The sequence below is a fragment of the Drosophila teissieri genome, chromosome 3R (genome assembly GCF_016746235.2).
Source record: "Drosophila teissieri strain GT53w chromosome 3R, Prin_Dtei_1.1, whole genome shotgun sequence".
NCBI lineage: Eukaryota > Metazoa > Arthropoda > Insecta > Diptera > Drosophilidae > Drosophila > Drosophila teissieri.
Window position 1 is genome coordinate 22906867 of NC_053032.1, and position 22067 is coordinate 22928933.

The 22067-nt window shown below is 45.0% G+C and overlaps 4 protein-coding genes across 8 annotated transcripts; 2 read left to right on the forward strand and 2 right to left on the reverse strand.

The window, feature by feature from the left end:
* The first annotated feature begins 489 nt into the window (after positions 1–489).
* Positions 490–1368, forward strand: LOC122620637 (SAYSvFN domain-containing protein 1). The gene is made up of 2 exons (XM_043798206.1): positions 490–706; positions 765–1368. Exons 1-2 carry the CDS (start codon positions 563–565, stop codon positions 1152–1154), a joined length of 534 nt encoding a protein of 177 aa, XP_043654141.1. The 5' UTR covers positions 490–562; the 3' UTR covers positions 1155–1368.
* A 110-nt stretch (positions 1369–1478) lies between these two features.
* Positions 1479–6689, reverse strand: LOC122620634. 4 transcript variants are annotated; one of them, XM_043798203.1, is made up of 6 exons: positions 6665–6689; positions 5102–5462; positions 4930–5041; positions 4731–4870; positions 3219–4446; positions 1479–3161 (listed from the first exon to the last, which is right to left on the reverse strand). In XM_043798203.1, the coding sequence occupies exons 2-6, from the start codon at positions 5415–5417 to the stop codon at positions 2048–2050; spliced, it is 2910 nt and encodes a 969-aa protein (XP_043654138.1). In that variant the 5' UTR covers positions 5418–5462; positions 6665–6689; the 3' UTR covers positions 1479–2047. The 4 variants fall into 4 exon arrangements, with proteins under 4 accessions (XP_043654138.1, XP_043654137.1, XP_043654136.1 ...); XM_043798202.1 differs by having other exon boundaries at positions 5102–5465; positions 6665–6680; XM_043798201.1 differs by lacking the exon at positions 6665–6689 and adding an exon at positions 6173–6320.
* Positions 6690–7522: 833 nt separating this feature from the next.
* Positions 7523–18320, forward strand: LOC122620636 (tyrosine kinase receptor Cad96Ca). 2 transcript variants are annotated; one of them, XM_043798204.1, is made up of 11 exons: positions 7523–7664; positions 8650–8830; positions 10864–11123; positions 11192–12010; positions 13165–13420; positions 14171–14259; positions 16885–17024; positions 17086–17191; positions 17254–17393; positions 17457–17598; positions 17657–18320. In XM_043798204.1, the coding sequence occupies exons 2-11, from the start codon at positions 8695–8697 to the stop codon at positions 17879–17881; spliced, it is 2313 nt and encodes a 770-aa protein (XP_043654139.1). In that variant the 5' UTR covers positions 7523–7664; positions 8650–8694; the 3' UTR covers positions 17882–18320. The 2 variants fall into 2 exon arrangements, with proteins under 2 accessions (XP_043654139.1, XP_043654140.1); XM_043798205.1 differs by having other exon boundaries at positions 7523–7613.
* A 1282-nt stretch (positions 18321–19602) lies between these two features.
* On the reverse strand, positions 19603–20397 carry LOC122621907. The gene is made up of 2 exons (XM_043799924.1): positions 20219–20397; positions 19603–20150 (listed from the first exon to the last, which is right to left on the reverse strand). Exons 1-2 carry the CDS (start codon positions 20373–20375, stop codon positions 19603–19605), a joined length of 705 nt encoding a protein of 234 aa, XP_043655859.1. The 5' UTR covers positions 20376–20397.
* Positions 20398–22067: the final 1670 nt, after the last annotated feature.

A 22067-nucleotide genomic window follows, 5' to 3' on the forward strand; every position in this document is an offset into this window, starting at 1 on the left:
TAAGTACAATTAAGTGCAAGCCCGCCTACAGTGGTTACAGTTCCTTCACAAAAAATATTATGTTTAATTGTTTACCCCTTAATGCTTACTATCATCAAATGTGTGAAAACGGAACGCCACTTGGGGATTACCACCATAAATCCAGCCACACAAGGCGACATTCATATGTAGATGTTCGCCTGTGGGGGAGTCGACACCTTGAAGCGACCCCATGACATCCACATAGCGGTAGTTGATGTTACATTTGCCTACTAAGTGGAAAGTGAATCATTTTAAAGTTGGATATGACTTGGCTATGATATGTCTATATGATATGGATAAGGTATTCTGCTTTAAACGGTTATTGTAAATATAATTTTTAAGTTAACCGTTAAATAACAAAAACTACATTTTTTATTTAATTTTTAAATGAAGAAAATACCCGGTTCACTTTAGCGAATCTTTCCGGTTGCATGTATCGATAAGAGTACGTGGACTTATCGCCCGCTGCCTATCGATATGTTGTTGACACGTCCAGCTTAGTTTATTTACAATTTCGCCAAAATCAGTGAAGTTGCACTTTATGGCTGATTTCCAAGAACAGCTGCGACAGTATCGCGCTCAGAAAAAGAGGAAGGAAACGGTGGACAACTTCAAGGACAAACTACGGAGATTCTGGATGTTGGGCACCGGTGCTAACAAAGATACCACAATAGAGGTACAACAGGTAAGATGCCCACCAAACATATGTGTTCAATTTACGTTGATGAATTTGGTTCATTTAGGTACCTACCAAGTTTGAAGCTATCGCGGAAAACTCACACGATGAGGCTGCCAGCTCCAGTGAAAGTGAACTGCAGCCGGAGGAACAGCCCACCAGAAACACGGATCATCACCACAGGGAAAACAACTGCCTAAAGTACACCCTCTGGGCTGTCTATCTGCTGTTCTGGATAACTCTCTACGTGATTGCCATAAAGCTGAGCTTCGGATTGGTTTTCCTCATGTTCTCCGCCCTCTTTGGCATCTACTTCAACACCCGGACGGAGCCAAAGAAACGGAACGAGATGAGCGCCTACAGCGTCTTCAACAAGAACTGCGAGAGTATAGACGGCACCTTGAAGGCCGAGCAGTTCGAAAGGGAAATCCGCTACGGATCGGGAAGTGTACGATAGTCATAGTTCATGAGATCCTCCACCCACTGTAGTCTAGACAATTTTATAATATAATATAATCCATTTCTAGTAGCTTTTTTTTAGCTCTTTGGCTGTAAAAATATGTATATTTTAATATGTGTTACTGCTAACTACCCTAATCTTCTCAAGAGATCTTTATTAAACATGACATGCTGACCTTACCTCTTGTTAAGCACACAATGATACTACTGTATAATGTTCTAGGGTTTGTATCTTTTTATTGGTAAAGTATAAATTTATCAATTCTGTTCAAACGTTTTCCACAACGAAACACAAATGTAAGTCTCGGGTTTTGCTCAACAACTGTCACAATTTTCATCAATAAATTGATTAATTTAAATAAGTGCAGACAATATTCAGACAAGGTCCTATTTATTAGCTAATCTTACAGTCTGCGATGTACCTCACAACAGGTATTTATGTACACATTAAGTTATGGGATACACATTTCCATGCGTGCTTTTCATTAAATTTAGTAAGGCTGTTGAAATATTTTCTAGATAGTTAGTGTTTGTAGGCCTTAGTGCATAGATTTGTGTGGCAAAGGATAGGAAAACCAACATCATAACGATTAAGTAACTATATCCGCTTGTTTATCCGTGCATGCTTTAGTGAACATTCAGTGCTCAGTTGATCAATTCCAGGATCTCTTCAGTTTATCAACTACATCTATGAGTATTGCTATGTACAAACTAAAGTAGGGATTATTCTACCATACTAGATGGGGTCCTGTAACGTTGTTCTTCGCCGGAGAGAGCGAGGAAAAGCTTTGGAGTAACCTATTTCCAGCCACGAAGCCACCAGTCTCACATGTGAAACTCCTGATCCTGAGCCAGCAGGAGCTCCCTGGCATGGGAACAGTACTCCGCGTGCTAGCACTTCGGCAGGAAGGACTTTCTGGAGGGCAGCAGGCACAGGATGCTCAACGCCATCACCATGTGCCAGATGGAGTGGACGATGTGATAGTTTTGCTTGGTCTGCAGAAAGGCATAGCACACCAGACCGGCGATGACGAGGGTCAGTCCAAAGGGCAGCCACATGGACAGGTATCTCCTCGAAGGGAACAGCTTGCGAGACTTGGCACATCGAAGACCCCAGCTGGTCGAGATCAGGCAGATCCCCGTTAGCGCCGGTGCCAAAAACACCCACAAGCTCTGCTTATTCAGCTCCGTGCCAAAGGCCAGCAGGATGGCTCCAAACATGTGCAGCAGTGAGACGAACTCCGACCGGACATGGGCCATGGCCACCAGGGTCACCCAGATGCTCAGCAAGCCGCAGTAGAAGTCGCAGAACTGCAGCACACCGATCTTCACCAGACAGAAGCTGTACTCATCCTCGCCGGCGTCGCAGGCGTGATAGAAGATCGAGAAGAACATGGCGAAGAAGTAGATGACGCCCTCGGTGTAGTAGCGCCTCTTGACCGCCATGTAGATGCTCGGGAAGAATAGCAGGTTGCTCAGCGTAAGCAGCAGAGTGGCCAGCAGGATGGACATGTTGGTGGGCACCTGTGAGTCCTCCGTGCAATCCCAGCCGCGATAGCCCTTCGAGCAGACGCACGTGGAGAAGACGAATCCGCCGGACATGTAGTGATAGCACCTACCGAAGCGTCCACATCTGCCGGCCACGCACGGACTGGAGGACACCGAAAAGACCACCGAAGTGTTGCAGTTCTCCACCGCCACATGCTGCTCCATCGCCGCCTTGTGGTGTTCCACGAAGAGCCGTGTCATCTGCTTGGAGTTGGTGCTGCATTTGTCGTCCATCATGCACTCCTTCACCTTGAGGGTTTCGGTTTCGTTCATCGCCTCCAGGCATTCTGGAGACTTCAAGCAGCTGGTGTAGCGGGGAATGGATTCAGCACAGTCGCACGGGGAACGCATGTCCGCCAACATGTCCTGGTGCTTTCTGATGAACTCCTTGACGCTGTCCATGATGGACACCCGTGCGGTTCCGGATCCGTGGCAGAACAGCCCCATGGTCACATACCTGCGAATGGTAAAGATGTATAGTATGAAGTTATGATTTCAAGTGTGGCGAACTCACCATCGTCCGCTCTCGGGGAATGGCACGTGGACCAGACCCATGCTCTCCGTGTTGTTCACAACGATGGAGGCCTGATTCAGCCGTTGTCCGTAGCGACACTTGTCCGGATACAGCGGCTCTCCCGGTTCACCCAACTGCATGCAGACCACAATCTGCATGCTCTGATTGCTGCTGGTCGAGATGGCGGGCACCACCTCCTCCTTGGGATCTCCGATGAGACGCTCGGCCAGGATGCCGCCCAAGTCCGGCGACTGTGTGGGCGGACTCATCTTCAGGCTGGCGCGGTGCGCCTCCTTCATGGAAAGGGCAAAGGTTAGAGTGCCGCCGATATCGGACACCTCGCCCAGATCGAAGGCGAATCCCGAATGGGTTTGGGCCGTAAGATTGAGGGTTTCGGGCACCGTGCCATTCACATCCGGCCGGAGATCGTAGTCGAACATGAAGAATTCGCGGTACGTTTGCCGCAGCAGCGAGTAAAAGTTCATTTGACGGAACTTGGTTGGCTCCCAGGGATTTGCACTCGAACTGTTGGTGTTGTTTTGCACGCTCTTGGGCTTCCGCATCAGGTCATCCGCGTCCTCGGTTATGTAATCAATTTGCAGGACATACGATAAGCTGTGATTTGCTTGGCTATTGCCGCCCTGAGCCGGCAATTCCGTTTCATCCGCCTCGTTGGCAAAGGTCAATAGGGCATAGTGCCACGAATTGGGCTGCACGCCAAAGGGAATCGAGATTTCCGTCGTCTGGTTTGGCCGGATGATGGTGCCGTGACCATGATTGTGATCCGTACCGCCCAGTGGATAACCATTGGCCCGCACATGGAAGCCCACCGGCGGACACTCGTCGCACACTTGGTCGAATGTTATCCGTGCGGTAGCGTCGCCTATGTCGTCTGGCACATAGAATCTGTAAATGATTTCATTGTTTGCGGTCGGTGTGCTGTTGTGGTTTTCCGTGATATTTTGAAACTGAGCAGCTCTGCTGGGTTTGCCCTCCGTTTGGGATTTGGATGCGGCTTTCGGTTGCGGCTGCTTGGGCGGAATGGAGCGCAGCGGTCTGGAGGTGTTAATTGCTTCCTTTAAACTGGTCATATTGGCACCACTGAGTGCGGGCAGATTATGACTGGTTAGGTTGTCCTGGTGCTCCTGACCGTTGTTTATGATTATCGGACGGAATCGGGAAACGGACATCTCGGCGGAGAGGAGAGTGTCACATGAGGCAGCGAGTCCTGCAAAGCAGAAATTAAATTCATAAATATGCATGGGTCTAAACACAATGCCGAAATCATCGCAATCGGATTTTTGCATATTCAAAAGGCTCTTATCTCTGGGGTAACAAAGGCAATTTTTAAAAATGTCCAAAATGCTAAATAAAATTGATCACAATGGAAGGACTTTTTTTTGTATAGTGTCCCAGTGTCTATTAAATATTTGCATACTCTAAAAGTAATCAATAGTTTCAATAGTTTAGCTTAACTAGAGGTTAAAGTTTGAAAATGAAATAGACATATACCTTGCTGTTCGATGCGGTCATTATTGGGATCTGACCAACTCACAAAGGCCACCGCAAACCAGTTGCCTATGTGAGGTCCTTCAATGGTAATGCGCTGCTGCTGCTCATCGGATAGAAACTGCAGGTCGTATACCTTAAATCTGAAGGAAATATAACTGAGTTCGATATGTGTGCTATGAGTATGTACAACGTAACACACCTCTGATCCTTGGTGAAGAAGTTCTTGGGAAAGGTTATGTTCTCAGGACTTATCACTGGATAACTGCTCGCCTTCAGATGCAGCGTGACATCCTTGGGCTTGCACTTGCGTTCTAACAAATAGGTACTACTAAGTTTTAAGTTGCATAACCCTATGTATTTAGAGTACTCACGAAAGGCACTTTTGGGATCCTCGAACGCCTTGAATGTGAAGTAGGCAGTGCGCGAATCGGGCGGGACATCAAAATGCAGGATGGACACATCCTTGTAGGATGTGTACTTGAGCAGCGAGTTCGACGGCAGTCGGACGACCAGTTCCTGATCCTCTGGCAATTTGAGTTCCTCAATCGGCACATACTTGGTGTATTCATCCGAGGGATTTTGCAGTACTGGCACACTGGAGTCCACAACTAGCCGCTGGTCGATTAGCAGTAACATGAAGACCACCAGAGGACTGAAGTTGGGACGATGTGCGAGTTTTTGAATCATTCTGTTCTGGTTAACTCAATGCACGTGCGCTACAAGTAGTGGTTACTACTGGAATGAAATAAGTTTGAATTAATGGGGCATTAATTAGTTGAGTATAACGTTGAAAAAGTGCATATTTGCTTTATGTGTGATTTAAAGACCAAGCCTGCTTAAACTTTCATCCCCGTAATTTGTTTTTATTTCGCGTGCCATTTCCAGGAGCAAGTTGGCCCAACTAGAATGGGCCACATGGAGGCCATGGTTTTGTGCCCGCCCGACAAACACAAACGCTGCGGACATGGACATGGATATAATGCTGGGCCTACGGATGAGCATAAATGTACATATTCCCACACCCGAAAACTTTTTGGCACAAGTACAGACATAAAGCCCTTTTGTTAGCTTGTGCAAGTAAAATTGCACCGTTGCAAAAATGCCAAATTCCGGCCCATTTATGTGGCGCGACCAGAAACCAATGTGCATTCGCTGCCGTGGAGAACTTCACCATGTCCGGCACAAAAACCGAAAATAAAAAACTTCTGCACTCGATGCGGTGACGCTGGGCCTGAGCCTGAACTGTGCATTGTTGGCTAACACCTACTTTAATTTATGGCCGACTTGTAGCCCCCAAAGCACTCAAGAGCTATCTCCACCAGACTGCAGACTATCCGTGGGCTTACCCCATGCCCACCACCAAAATGGATACTCGACCACATAATCTGTCGCATAAAAAAGCATATTGAACACACTTATCTATCAGCTAGATTTATCCATACCTGTTGCAGTCAGTTACACAGGCGATTTATTCACTTAACAAGCAGAATATTAGGACCGAATTCTATATTGTTTATGAGGTATATGGTGCATCTATATTATACATCGTTTTCAGCGAGCTTTTAATTAGCCAGCGTATGTGTTTTCTGATTGAGAGATGCGAGGCAACTGACGCCTGCTGTTTCGGCTTGTAGAATTCGTGTTTGACCCAAGTTCTTATCAGTGCCACTCAATGCTCTTATCGAATTATTGAGCTCACCCAAGCTGTCAAAACAATAGGCTTTTCACTCGAATATTTAGTGAAATATGTATTATTGATGTGTAAATGATGCAAAAATCTGTCTCAGTTTAAAACACATGCTTTTGCCGATAATATATAACTCCATACTTTTTCATCAGGCTGCGATTTATATATCAAACAAATTATGTGCCACCGAGAAATGACAACCAACTCTGCCGGCAGCCCATAGACTGAAAGCATGAGCTCAGCTTACCTGGTTTATTTGGTTATACTGCCCGCAGATTGCCTGTTTTTAAATGGCCAAGATATTTGAATGTCTTTTGCACTTTTTTGGCTAGCACTGGTCCGCGGGGAAAATCCGCGTGACGCATTCGCGTTTACAATGCATTTGGGCAAACAAGTCAGTGTGCTGGCACCTAGGTAAATAAGCTGTCGCGGAAAAGCTTTGTTGACTTGTTTTGGAACTTCCTCGGCGTTTCCATTGACGACGCTGCTACTGCCATCGACCGTAGCCCAGATATTGGATGGTCGCAAAACAGATAAGCGCTTTGATTAATGAATGGGCCGCGGAGCACTAAGCTTTATTGTTCCAGGGAAATGGGGGAAATCCCAAGGCGAATGCCTGATGAGCTTAGTGTGAGTGCTTAGTAAATGGAACATATGATTAGGCCGGGTTTTAATATATAATATTTACATGATAACCTAAGCTGATATGGAAGGTAAAGAATATTTACATGCGAACTTAAGCTGATGTGCAAGTGCATCATATTTCTCAATAATATTAAAAATGATTATGTATTCTTATCTATAAACGATTATGTGTCCAATTTGTGTTCAAGTACTCATTAAACCACACCAGCTACTGATAATTCAATTAATACTAATCGGGGATCGGGGATCCACAAACATAATGCCAAGAGAAAGAGAAAGAGAGCGCAAAGAGAGGCTCTAGGCAAATGCGATCCACAAGAGAGCAAGTTCAAGTTCGTTTCTTGTGGCGGCTAAACAAGTTTTTCGTTTTTCAGCGCTAGTGAGGAGAGGATATTTTTTTGGGAGAGGTCTTTGGAACTGGGCTGGGGCGATCCGTGGCTTCAGTTGTCAGTGCGCCGAGTGGTTAAACGCATCGCCGATCGAGTCCCGCTCTGGGATCGCCCCATACGCAACCCGTGAAAGTTTGTGGATACCAGTTTCAGTGGCTTTGTGTACGATCTATATATGTGAAATTCAGCGAAAATCCCACCCTAAACTAAAAAGTAATAATGGCTGGAAATGAAAATCAAATTTAAATTATACAATATGTGCGACTGGGTGACTCACTGTTACCAAAAAAAAAAGAGCATCCGTGTGAACTCGATAATTAGCATATTGGAATGGCCTCTTTTGTTGGCTCCAAGTGGATGTTTATATAATTAAATGATGAGCTTTTATTTTGTCGTCTTTTCATGGAGTGCAAACACAGCTCACCTCGGGTTTTTCTTCAGTTTCTAAACTTCCTTTTAATTCATTTGAATACACAAAGCATTCCCAAGCCACTCTCTTTCGCCCCAATCTATCTGTCTGCGATCTTAAACTATGTGAGCGTGTGCATACACAGTTGCGGACAAATAAATAGAGGATTTGACTTTTGTCAAAATTAATAACATATCCAATTCATAAGTACTCTATCAAAGTTTTAAGGTTGAGCAGTTCCAAATGCCGCAAGCTATATGAGTTCACTTCAATATAGTTAACTATTTTGTAGATTCTGTCTCAGTGTTAAGTGCGCTGTCGTTCCTATTACGTTGGCCGCCGCTGTTCGTACATATATTGGGGTTGTGCTCGGTTGCCCAGTTTGTTTTGCTATTGCGCCATGCACCCGATGCCGTATACGTCAAAAAGAGAAATCGCCGACCCGCTTCATGACGCGCAGCGTCTCAAGTTATATTTTCTTTTAGTTGGGCGTGATGTGTGCCCTTCACTTAAATATTTCGACTATCATGTACATATGTATGTACATATATGTATGCTGGTTCATTGCAACAACCAGTTGGCAGTGGCATTTGGCGTACACTATTTCCGGGCTTAAACAAAAGCCTGTTTCCTCGTTGTTAATTTAATAAAACCCATTTCTATGGCGGAATCTGCAGAATGTGAACGACACAAACTCCCACGCGTTGATACGATTTTATTTTCTTTTTTCCGTTTATTGGAACACGTTGCGCAGCAGCTTTTAATTAAAATTTCATCACCTTGTCTCAGTCCTCGGACATCTGGCAGGCTGCCTTTTAGGCGGTTGATTGCGCAATGGTTTATCACCATCACAACCACGAAAGTCGGATAATACACTGCGGAAAACAATTAACTACCTGGCGGAGAAGGAGTCTGCTGTTGACCAGCATTGTGGTCACAGCAACACTGTTCTCACTGATTTCACAAGAAGGTAAGACTTATTATTTGCTTCCTATATTATTTGCTTATATACAATGAATATTCTGTAGGGCCATATTACGGCGGTAATCAATATAGTGACACTAACACCCTTAACACGTCCATCTAGATTATCCGTAAGATTGGCTACATGAGGGTAGCGGGTCAATAGTCTCCGCCTATCTTGATCTCGCCACACGTTAATGACCACAATATTGATGCGTAATTGGTGCCCGAAACAATGCGAATCGCTCTTGAAGCCCCACAATGGTCCAATTGTCCCCGTGGGCGAGAAAAACAAATGGATTTGAGCTGAGCTCTGGTACATTCAGCCTTGACCGTGAATGTTTCACCAGCTCAATAGGCGACATTTTAGCGAAGGCGTCTAAGTCCCGGTGTTTGAACTCTTAATTTGCCTAATGGGCCAGGAAATAGATTGAATTTTGCTTTTATTCCAAATAAAAACCAATCAATTACGTATGCAAAACTGAGTTCAACAACTTATTTGCAAATGTTTTCGGTGCACAAAAATATAAACATTTGGCGAATTTTTCGCAATTTGGCAATATTTTGATTAGTTTCGCAACCAATTGAACATTTTCCGTGGAAAATAACCATTTTAGCAAATCAAGTTTTAACAATTTAATCGAATTTTTGCTTCTTTATCTGTGCAAAAAGCGGTAGCAACTAATAACAATCAATTATCATTATGAAAATAAAATTGGAATCGATAGTTAAGTCCAATTTGATTCGTTTCCTGGCCATAAATCTTTGGAAACATATATTATTTAAAATTCTTCGTATGAATATGACGGCAAAGCGTGAGTTTCAGCGCACACAACTCATCAGCATATTGTGCAACATTTAGCCGAAACGGAACATTTCTGCGAGCATCGTAATAAATGGCAGTCGTGTAGATCTGGATGTGGATGGGCTTACACGCGGACAGAGTTAAATCCGCCCGAGACAGTGTTCCAAGACCTCAGACCTGTTTGGCCACGCAATCCGCAGTGCAAAAACATGCTGCTCACTTAAGCGGCGCCGTCAGACACGCTGTTGGCCAAAATAAAAACAAAAAACTAAAAAAAATATCAGACTCTCCTTTAGCCGTTCTCCGGGTTACAGACGCACACCACGCCGTGTGGATGTGGCCATATAGCGATGTAGCCATGTAGCCATATAGCCCATGTAGCCATACATCACGTATACGTATTCGTTACATGTGTGCGCATTTGTATCTGAAGGTCGAGCGCCAGCAGAAGAGATACAAGTGCAAACAACTGAACCGGTTATCACGTCACGTCGCTTAGGTCCATTGAATGATGCTTATGTCTGACTTATGGAGCGCCAAGAAATCAACTGAATATGCGAATATTTCACGGACATTCTCGGTGGACAATGAACCGATTGATATTCGCTAGAAAAACTACCACTTACACACATTTTTCCCCCAGATGTTGCAATCTGGCCCTCACTCAAAACGAAGGGGGTAGCCATTGTCTGCACTTGGCTCTCGCTCAAAGTGGCGATTCCCAAGTGGGAGACATCCGGGTCAATAGCTGGCACTCGCAGTATCCAAATGAACTTGGCTGCCAACTGTTGGCCCATGGAAAGGCGAGTTAAGTCGCTGTCTTAATCAATTAATCGCTGTGTCGTCATCGGTTTCGACGACGGCTTTGAATGGATTTAATAGGTGCCTGCTGTGGGATTACAAAACAAGTTAATTGCTTCACGTGAGCACTCTGCTTTTAAATGATATTAGGTTTCTAGGAAAGAGTTTTCTGGGGAAAACTGCATTATTTATATATTTTTATCTAAATGTTTTTACCCTATACTGTATTACTAAGTATTAAGCCAAAGCTTATTGAGTTAATCTCTAACATTTTATGCAAACAAATTGGATTGGTGGAATCCTTTTGTATTAACTAAATAAAATACTTTGGAAAACCGGTACTGTAACATCAAAGAATCTGGCTTATGTACAATAACCTGTTGTTCATGAATATGCCATAAAAATGCATATTAATTTTTAATGTCAATTTTCAGTTGAGGCCCACAACCAGAATGCACCGCCGATTCTATATGTTCGCGAACGCAACTGGCGCATTTCGGAGACCGAGAAAGTTGGCCAGATAATCGATAGAGTGCGGGCGGAGGATCCGGATGGCGATGATCTGATATTCGGCATAGAGCCGCGATTTAGTCTGCCTGGCGGTGAGAACGATGCTAGTCAGCCGGAGAAAATCCCCTTTCAAATCGATCGAGAAACGGGAGTGGTGACCCTCAACGAAAGTTTGGCGGGAAGGGTAAGTCAAATGAATACACATCCATTTCGATAGCTTTTGTAACAAGCATTTTCAATTTGATTTCCTAGGCTGGTGAGAACTTTCTCATCTATATAACTGTCACCGATGGCTCCTATACGGCAAAGAATGAGGTCTTCATCAATATCTTGGGCGAGCGGGAGAACAGCTCGGGCTATCGACCGCAGACATCAATTTCGAACGTGGTGCACAACATATCGCAATTCCTGCCACGTTTCGACCAGCTGCCCGGTGTTCAATCCATCCGGAATGGCCTGCCAAACAGCCGACCAGGAGGCGGTGGCTATCCACCGGTGCCCCAGAACAATATATTCGGTTCGCCGCCATTCCACAACTTCTACCCACCGCCACCGCCGAATATACCCGGCGTGCGGGGAGAGCAGAGTGCAGAAGAGGAGCAGCCGGATGAGGAGGTGACCCATACCACACCCGGCAGACCCAGCTCCACCACGCCGAAGAGTCGCACCAAACTGACGCCGATAACGGGCAATAATTCAACGAGGGTCGAGTCGGCCATCCCCGCGGAGACAACGACACCGAGTGGCGGCCAACATAATAACAGCACCAGTTCCATCAACATTTTCTCGCTCAAGTCCGGCACAATTCCGATTGTGGTCACCGTGGGCGGCTTCTTTGCCGCCATCGCCGTGCTGCTGGCGTACTTGTGCCGCCGACGCCTCTGCGCCATCAGCAGGACCCTCAAGAAGACCAAGGAGAAGGAGGAGCTGGCCAAGAAGTCCAACCAGAGCCAGCTGAGCAGCACGCTGACCGACGACAGCCGCAACTCGATGGTCATGCAGCAGTGGCAAGGACCTGTGGCCTTCGCCAATCGCTATGTTCCCTGGGAGCGGGATCAGCAGCTGGGCATTGTGAGTGTGGCATGCTACCAATATTTACTAACAAATTCCAGTCGCTGACATTCCGGTGGCTTTTTTAGGTAGGGTATCTCTTCTATTTTTCATCATTACTCGCTAGCCAAAGAGTTATTCAAAAGGAGTAAAAGCAAGTGAAGGAAAATATTTAGTAGCATACTTAAGAAAAACTGTTAAAGGAAGTAAAACAAAGAGCGGAAAAGCGATTTAGCTGGCAAAGTGAAGAGCACGAGTCCTGGCAACGCAATCTAAAATTCATATTTCACAGAAGGTCCATTTGAAATGATTGCATAAAATTAGTGGGCGATGCACAAGAGCTTATGCAAATATCGATTGAGTTTTCCCCATTTCCCATTTCCCGTTCCCCCTTCACCGTTCCTCGTTCTGGGCACTCTGGGAGTGATTGGGGCTTAGGGCACGGCGTCCCTAATCGACAGCTACTCCAGCGCAGATTTCAACCTCAGTTGGCTCACTCAACGCCTCCGCCGAGGAGTGGCCCTCGTCCTGTGGCGCTTAGGTCCTTTGGCCCCCAGTCACCCGCAGTCGCAGTCACAGCATCCACGGAGGCAGGCAGTGTAATTGACAGGAAAAAGTAGCTCAATGCAGCTGCCTGTTAGATGGGAGTCTGCTGCGGAGTCTGCTGGGAATGTCCTTTCATTCGATTCCCATTTATTGACAGCGAATGCCAAAACTTCAGCAGGCTCTCGCGTCAGCGACGTAAACCGATCCGCGCGTAAAAATTTTGACATTTTGTGGTGCTGACAGTTGGGCTTTCTTTTCAAATTCAACATTTCAGCATTTTGCATGCCATCTAGCAATTTATTGCATTTTTTTTTGGCAAGGGCTAAGATGTATTTTTAAAGCTAGTCCTGTCATGTTAATGGCAAAACCTATGTCAGTATAGATTTCAAAGTTCCGCTCTGATTTGGTGAAACTGGAATGTCAATCAAAGTTTAACCTAGATTCTTGCCATCAACATTTTAACGCGGTGACAACCAGCAGGGGATCCCGACTAATCAAAGTGTTTTTTCTTGTTTTTCTGAATCCTGTACGCGACACAAATGTCAACATCGCTGGCACTTCCGCTCACCTGGACATTGGACACTGGACATTGGACATTGCACAACTGCCATCGATGCTGCCGCTCAAAGGCAACGTCCCAGTTATCAACAGGTGTCACCAATGGCGCGGACTGCTCCGCCGGAGTGCCCATTCCCGGGACAGGTGAGCCGGGCACCAGCTTGGTGACAGGTGGAGCAGGAAGTTCCGGCGCCACGGAAAACGCTTTTGCCGGCGAGGCCAACGGCGACCGCTGGGAATTCCCCAGATACCGATTGAAGTTCTTCAATATTTTGGGCGAGGGAGCCTTCGGCCAAGTTTGGCGCTGCGAGGCCACCAACATCAATGGTAAGTTTGGGTTCCTACCTCCTGGTAAACTAATCAAGTTATACAAGTTATAAGTTCGGATAAATGGGTATATCTATGCTTCATATCCTTTGGGATAGATTAGGGTCATTACTCGTTCCAAAGCAAAACATTAGTAGCCAATCGATTTGGATAAAATGTATTACGACATATTAGGACTACCTTGAAAAAGGTATCTTTGCGCTGATTAAATTCCCATTAGGGGCAGCCCTTAAATTGCACGAGATCCATAATTTCAACAGAGTAATTTCATCAATTTCGGCGTGATGCCGAATGGAATTTAAAATGGAGCAGATTGTGCATTCAATCAGCGGAGTTCCACAAAGCAACTGGCTCATGCAATCCGGCAGTTGTTGGCCAAAATTCAAGTGCTCAGGTGCTGCAAAATTGTGCATGTAGGAGTAAAAGTGGGAGTAAAAGTGGGAGCCGAAGTGGGAGTAAAAGTGGGAGTGGAAGTGGGAGGACGTACGTACTCCACCCACTCGATATGCCACATTCCAGAGCTCCAGAGCTGCACACTGAGCTCTTTTTTATGAGCACGTAGAGTGGACTACAAAACGAAAGGCAAGTGATTTCTGGATTTCTATAAAGGCAGACAAATAGCCGCAACTGCTATGTGAATGCCAAGTAATGGTAAGCTTTAAATATTGAACGGCTAACGAGTGTGGGGCATTGTGTGATTTGAAAATTTAAATAGAACACACCTTACTCACAATAATTATCACTTTGCAGGCACCGAGGGCATTACAACAGTGGCTGTGAAGACCTTAAAGGAGAGCGCCACCGAAGTGGATCGCAAGGACCTTCTATCCGAACTGGAGGTGAGTGGCTAATCGCATAATGCTGGCCAATCAGCATTTACAATTTCTTAAGTCAACCGAAAAGGGTATGCAAAACATCGACAAAATCGTTACAACATCCCAAGTTGGCTCGATTTCCCGGCTGCCTTTTCCTCTGTCACTTTTCATTCAATTGGTCGCCGTCGCCTTTCCCGCCCAGCTGAAAAAAAGAGGGAAAAAGGAGGAAAATATCCTGACAGACTCGCTAACTCGACGACTGAGTACTGAGAAAACTGAGAAAGCTGAGAACTGAGAACTGGGAGGGCTGTCGGGGCAAATCTTGCGAGTTGGTTTTTCTGGTTAGATGAAAAAGTTTTGTAAATTGAAAATTAACGATGCTGAAAAGTTTCGAAAGAATTTCTTTCCTGCTCCTGCTCCTGCTGCTACCAGCTATTTCCCCTTGAGTTTGGATTTAATGTTTGCCTTTTTAATGAAAACGCAAAGGAGTCCACTCCACTTGTGTGTCTCACTCCAGAAAGTTTCAAAATGTTTCGCTACCTGCTGCCAAGTTCGCAATTGCAGCTGTATTTAGCTAAATTCGGGAATATAATTTGGCTAAGTGGTTCGCTGTTTGGGCTGATTCTAAGAATGTCCATATTTCTGTTCTTGGCCACGTTTCGAGTTGTCACTGTACAGTTTCCTCCCTTTGGTTATTGTCAAAAAGTCCACCATTCAAGAGTTTTCTAATTTAAAGTTTGCCAATGCCTTTCGCCACTCTACTTTGACTGTCATTTGTTTATTGTATTTTCTATTTGCTAATTAGCTTTGTTGCACACTGTCATCTTGTTAAAATGTTATTTACTCAATTAAATTTAAAGCCCAACTGGGCAAATGCAATTGGAGCCCGGTCACGATGTGGGTTGAATGCCAATTCGAATATGGTCTGCCCCATTGCATATTCATGGTCGCCAAAAATACTGCGACAAAATCATTAATTTATGCCCTTGTAAGTAGCCCGGTGTCAGACTTGCATATTTAATGAGCTGGATCCTTGTGGGCTTACATATGCGAATACTCCGAAAAGTCCTCACAATCCAGTTCGCTGGTTTGCGGCTTTAAAAAGTGCCATGTCCACATATACATATATATCAGTATTTTAAGGCTCAAACGCCTTTGAGTTGTGTAAATCCAAATGCAGAGCTGCACAATTGGCCGCAATCAGTGGGCTAAAATATTTTCATTTCGTGGCGAATCAATAAATTTGACTGTAGTGGCGAAGGTCCTTTGTTGCGGGCGCATTCATGGTCCTTTAATGGCCTCAACACTCTCAGCCATTTGCATACGCGTGCAAGGCAATCACAGAAGTGTTGTCATCGCAATTATTCACTACTATCCCATGTATATATATGAATTTCAACAATAGTAAGCCATAAAGCCCGCCGCAATGATAGTGACAAAAGAGCTAGGGCCATTTTCCGTATCGATTAGCATTTACATACTACATACCAAACTTGTACTTGGGTGCATTATGATTACCTCTGGTCTCGCCGCGCTGGAAAAGTCGATGGCTAGCTAATGAGTTCAGCATTTGGGGCACTGAGGAGCATTAATTCAACCAACACACACAAACACACGCACCGCACTCATTTCGGGGGCAAAACTATTTCGACAGCAGTTGCGGGCTGTAAACACGGAGCCAACTGCCGCAGCCTTGCAAAAATACGACTAAAAAAACGTCCTTCACCGGATACCAAACACAAGCCGAACTGTGCGCTCCGGCGCCTTGAAACAAACTGATTCCTGTTGCTGTTCCTGCCTGCAACACAATAATGAACAAACAGAAACAAAAAGAACCACAGCATCCTCTCGCCTGGCGGAGACCACCATGCCACCTCTACTCGCATCTGCTCTCTGCATCCGAGACTGAGCATCTCGCAGGACCTCCAATCTCTCGACCTGCGCAGTGCAACTTTCGGACTTCGGGACCTTTTGTGGCCTGGCCTTGCCCTCCTGCAATCTGACTCTGACTCGGTGACTCCGTGACTCTGACTCTGAATCTGAATGCGAATCTGAATCTGAACGGGGATCTGGACAGGAATGTGATGCTATAGAGCCACTCTAGGGTTGCCGTCGTGTGGGTCGCGTCCTTCATCATTAAAGTCGCATTTGGTGCTCGTTCTCGTTCTCGTTCTGGTTTTGGTTTTGGTTTCAGTTGTCCTGCAGCGGCAGCAACAGCGCTCTGCGGCGGCAGTATATCATGTTCTGCGGATTACCCCAGCAACGAGAATAATTGCACTTTAATTTTAGAACAATGAACAATTATGAATGGCCCTCGGCTAGGCAGCAGACTCATTCCTCATTCCTCCTCATTCCTCAAGTTGCCTCCGCATTTGCCGCCGCCATTGTGAAGGCGTTAGAGACCTGGAAAATTACCGGGCTTTATTGTTTTTTTTCCTTAGTTGTTCAAAGTTTGAATTTGAACTGGAGGGCAGAGGGTTGGCGCTATTAACTGAAATGAATGGCGGCTACTTGGGGAAATCGGATAGCCCAATAAATCAACAGCAAAGTGGCTTAATAAAACACTTATTAATAGCACTTCCCCTCGTTAATCACACAAACGGGCTTGATTGTGATATTTACAAGGGAATTCGTTTTTAATTTCTATAGGTAATGAAGTCTCTGGAGCCACACATCAATGTGGTGCACTTGCTGGGCTGCTGCACGGACAAGGATCCCACATTCGTCATTCTGGAGTACGTGAATCGGGGAAAACTGCAAACCTACCTACGCAGCTCGCGCGCCGAAAGGTAGGCAACATTTGTTGAACTATTAACCACAAATTATTAATCATTCTTCATTTCTTTATAGGCACTATGGAAATACTCATGGAAAGTCAAATGTACTAACGTCCTGCGACCTAACATCCTTTATGTACCAAGTAGCTAAGGGAATGGAATACCTAACATCTCGTGGGGTAAGATTATTATATCATTTATATTATTAGAAATATGAGAACATTTGAACTCCTTTGTACAGATTATCCATCGCGACTTGGCTGCTCGGAATATTCTCATCACCGATGATCACACGTGCAAAGTGGCGGACTTTGGCTTCGCCAGAGATGTAATCACCTCGAAGATTTACGAAAGAAAAAGCGAGGGCAAGCTGCCCATCAGGTAATAAATATTTCCATAAGTCACTCTAAACAAAGGTGTTCAAGCAAAGCCTTGTATTTGCAGATGGATGGCTACGGAGTCGCTATACGACAATATATTCTCCGTGAAGTCGGATATCTGGAGCTTCGGCATCCTGATGTGGGAAATTGTGACCCTGGGATCGACGCCCTATCCTGGCATATCCGCAGCAGATGTGATGCGAAAGGTTGGCATGGTTATGAAGTATATCAAATATATTACACATACATCATTTATTTTTGTAGGTAAGGGATGGCTATCGCCTGGAGAAGCCAGAGCACTGTCGCCGCGAGCTGTACAACATCATGTACTACTGCTGGTCCCACGATCCCCAGGAGCGTCCTTTGTTCGCGGAAATCATCCAGATGCTCGACAAGCTGCTGCACACGGAAATGGACTACATCGAACTCGAGCGGTTCCCCGATCACAACTACTACAATATCGTTAGTCTTAGTGGTGAAAAGTTGTAGGTTGTAGATGCACTGAACCCGAACCCCAAGAGCTTTATTACCTCCAAATGACTCTGGGATCCCCCTTGGGATCTCCCTGCAGTCTTGGCTCAGTAAGTTGATACTCTTACCTGCATTTGCATACCGAGAGCGCGTTTACACTGCCATTACGAGTCGCACTGCAAGTGAATGCGAATTAAACTGTATCTTTTGGATATCTGACAAGTCGAAATGCCAAATCCTTGAGCTTCGGATGTGAGATGTACTTGTACTATACAAAAGGGTTGAATTCAAAGGCAGTTGTAATTCCTCTTAAGTTCTAAGTTGATTGCACATGCATGACGTTTTATTTATTTGACTTGTATTATGTACTTAATTTATCAACCGTGTATAGAGTTATATGTGTAATTTATATTATTGTTAATCCGAAAATCAACTATAAATATATACCTAAAACAGACATTCTTCCAGCACTCTTAGAATCTCTTCCATAACCTTAAACCTAATTTCTCCTATGTCCTTAAACATATTTGCTCCTATATCCTTAAACATACATGTAGCCTAAGCCCAATTCGTTGACGCATAGTTATTCAGAGACTTATTGGCGTGGCAAACTTGGCAGCTTGGCAAACTGAGTACGTGCATAAATGATGCCGATGGCGTCAAAAGCTGACGAAGCTGATACCTAAAAGCCTGAAAGACTGACTACGTGACGTGCATCCTGAAGTTTAGCATACTCGCATTAAAAGTATCGATTTCTGCTCCCTGCGGTAAAGAACCACCTCTTATATGGCAGCTATATAATGGCTTTAAAATCTCTCTGTGTTAAATCTGCAGCTATTAGTCAGGGGAAAATGCAACAGGTTGGCTTGCATCAAAAACACATCAAAGGGACTATTGGGGTCGCCAGTGCAGCCCTTTAAAGTGCCTGGCAAAGTATGCGAACTGGGAGTGGAAGGGAAGTACTTCATCTGAGTGCGATTTTATTTTTATTACCGAGCGGCAACAGCAACAGACTAATTGTGGATTAAGCCGAGCTCGGCTTTTATATGTTCCCAGAATCGGTGGCCCAACACGGCGCATGGTCCGCTCTTCTGGAGCACGTGTTTGAGTTGCTGGAGGGGAACAGGGGCAAACTATTGTGGCACCATCTGTCCGCCTCTTGTGGGGATATTTGTTGTCATGCTGCCGGAGAGGAGCATCAACTGAAGCGAGCGGATCGCACTAGTCAGCTGTTTTATATAATCGAACGAATAACTTACTCCACAATTTATATTCAAATGCATAGCTATACAGCTGCGTTTGTGACTAAATAAATCACTTAGCTGTAAGCCACTGTTTTGTCATTAACAAGTCTGCCAAATGATTTCAAATATTTAAGCTGAGCATATTTACCACAAAGCTCTTTGTGCGGAGAGGACATGCGCAGGTGTGTTTGTGCCAAAAGCTCGAAGGACTCCGAATTCCTTGACATATAAGCACATCAACAATGTCCAACAATAATAACCCATTTCGTTTCACTTCAAATCTCAACTTCTGAGTACATTTATTTATAATTTAATTTTGAAAAAAAATACCAAACTTATGTTATAAGCTATGTTAATAAATACAAAACCAATTATTTGAATTAAAGCGTGTAATATGTTATGGCATTAAAAACTACTCTAGCCTAAAGACAAGTCCAATGCCAGCATATGAACCTCTATTGCACAGCCCGCCATCAGCGTGGATATCCTACGGACTTAGATGTAATCATCATTGTCTGGGCCGTGCAATTTGGTTTCCTCGTTCTCCCGCTCCCACTCGTTCATCTTGGCCTGCATAATGAGGTCCTGGAACGAGCCGTACTCGGTGTTCTGGCGCGTCTTGGCCGTCAGTCCCACGTCGCCCTCGTCGTCGTAGAAGTTATCGGAGTCGTAGTCAGTGTCCCGGGCCATGTCCAGGTCGGGATAATCGTGCTCCTCGGCGTTGCGGGGAATGCCGTGCTTCAGATAGAACGAGTTCAGCAGACTCTCGATCTTCCACGATGGCATGTCGGAGACCATCTTGACGGCGATCTTGCGGCGCGGCCTCTTCAGTGCCTTGTGTGGCCTGTCGGCCAGTTCGAAGTTCAGCGAGGTCTTCAGCATGCGCTTGGATGCCGTCAGCTTCTTGAGGATGGATCTGTAGAGGCCCAGGAACTGATCGGGTTGCTGCTTGGCCTTCGGCAGTGCCTTTGGGTTCTCCTGGATGAAGCGATTGAGCAGCTCCTTGGTGCCCTGTTGATCCTTTTGCGATTTGAGCAGTTCAACTGGAGGGGAAAGAAGTGGCAAAGTTAGTGAAGAGTTCGAAGGGAGTTTGGATGATGTGACAACCAACCTTTTTCTTGGCTTAGTCCGAGTGTGTTCTTGAAGACGCCCCAATCGTCCTTGGAGCCCGTCTTGGCAGGACTCTTCTCCACGCCCTTGATGTAGAGTGCCAGGCAGCTTTGCTGGATGGCCAGCGAAATGAGTATGATAGCTTTTCCCAACTGCATCTTCGAGATCGATGTGCTTCGTTCGGTGGGTGCGGCGAATGTGATGTCCTGTGCAACGTGAAGCTACGCTTATATACCACGATCCTTTCGGACTGATCCGCATCCGCGTTAATTGACATAACCGCACATCAGCGTTGCGTGGCTGCGATAATCAGACAAAGGCTGCAAAGGCGCTTGACACTCGAGACATCCGGGGCGCCTGTGCCTGTGCAAGGACCAAGAACCGAGGAGTCCTTTTGGCCAAGGAGTCAGCCCAGGACGACATGTGCTTGATTGAGCCACCGCCGCGCAGCGATGCCCTTTGTTTTTCTAGGGAACACTTAGCGCGAGCCGCGGCAATTAAACGGCAAACTGAGCGCACACAAAAATTAGTGCTTACGCATCTTGCCTCAGACGGCGGCCAGGTAGCCAGTGTCCTTTGAGTCCTTGTCGCACAGCACCAAGCTGGACGAGGCAGAACGAGGCAGGACGAGGCGACACCCAACGACGGGCGACTGCAGCGGCCAATGTGGGAATCAAAGTGCGTAATTGAGTCGCTTAAAAGCGCCAAATGGTTTCATGAATGTAGCGGCACTCACCGGGCTCACCAGGTAGACGCTCGCCTTTCAAATGCGAAAGGAAGTACAAATAAATCCTAGCGCCAGCCATAAACGGATCAACTGCGCCGATCTCAATCCGCTGGTCTCCGTACTCCGCACTCCGCTCGTCGACAAGCTCTGCGTTCGTTCGCTAATTATTCCTGAATGCGCGTTTTATTGACGCAATATAAATAATGCAAATGCAATTTGCGGTGCATGCAGACAAGGAGGTGGCTCCTAAAAAATGTCCCATCTAAGCCACTGCCACTGTCGCTGCCATTGCCACTGCAGCTGCGGAAGACTAGAATCGAGTGTCGGACGGGTAATTATGTAATATGCAAAGTGACAATAAATACAGTTGGTCCAAATATAGGTAGCCAGCCAGGCGGGAGATGCAATTGAACAATCTTAAGTGATCATGTGAGATATGGAATTATCTTGCTAGCCTCTTTTTGTTATAAAAAAGAAATAGGCATCCCAAAGTGAAATTCTGATATATAATATAATACTTAATTTTCCATTATAAAATTTGACTTATGTATCTGTAGTTCATACAAATTACCAAATATATATTTATATAAAATATGTCCCTTTTGTCCTGCATATACTACAAATACAATTTTAACACTGTTCACCATAAAATGATACAAATTATAAAATATATATTATATAATAAGAAAAATATATATGAATTACAATTTCTTAATTCTTTATCGCATTTTTCATGCAGCTCATGCTTTTTGAATTTATATAAACCTTTATAATCAGAGGCTACAGAGTACATATTGATAAACGGTCAAATGCTTACTCGCTATTAATATTAATGGCAGTTTGACAATAAATATTTTCAGGACTTGAAGTTTACTACGACTTTTTCGGCTATCGTTGATTTTTAAATTCTATTTTAAACCTTATTATTCCATTTTAAAAATGTTCGTTACAAAAATTAGTTTGGTAAAATTGTTAACTTACATACATTTTACATGTAAAAAGATAACCGACGGAAAAGCAGTAGAAACTGAAATGCAAAGCAGTTAAACACAATGCTAAAGCAGCACATAAGCAGTAGAAAGCAGTTCAATTTATAATTCAGCTAAGATGCAAACAGGGAATA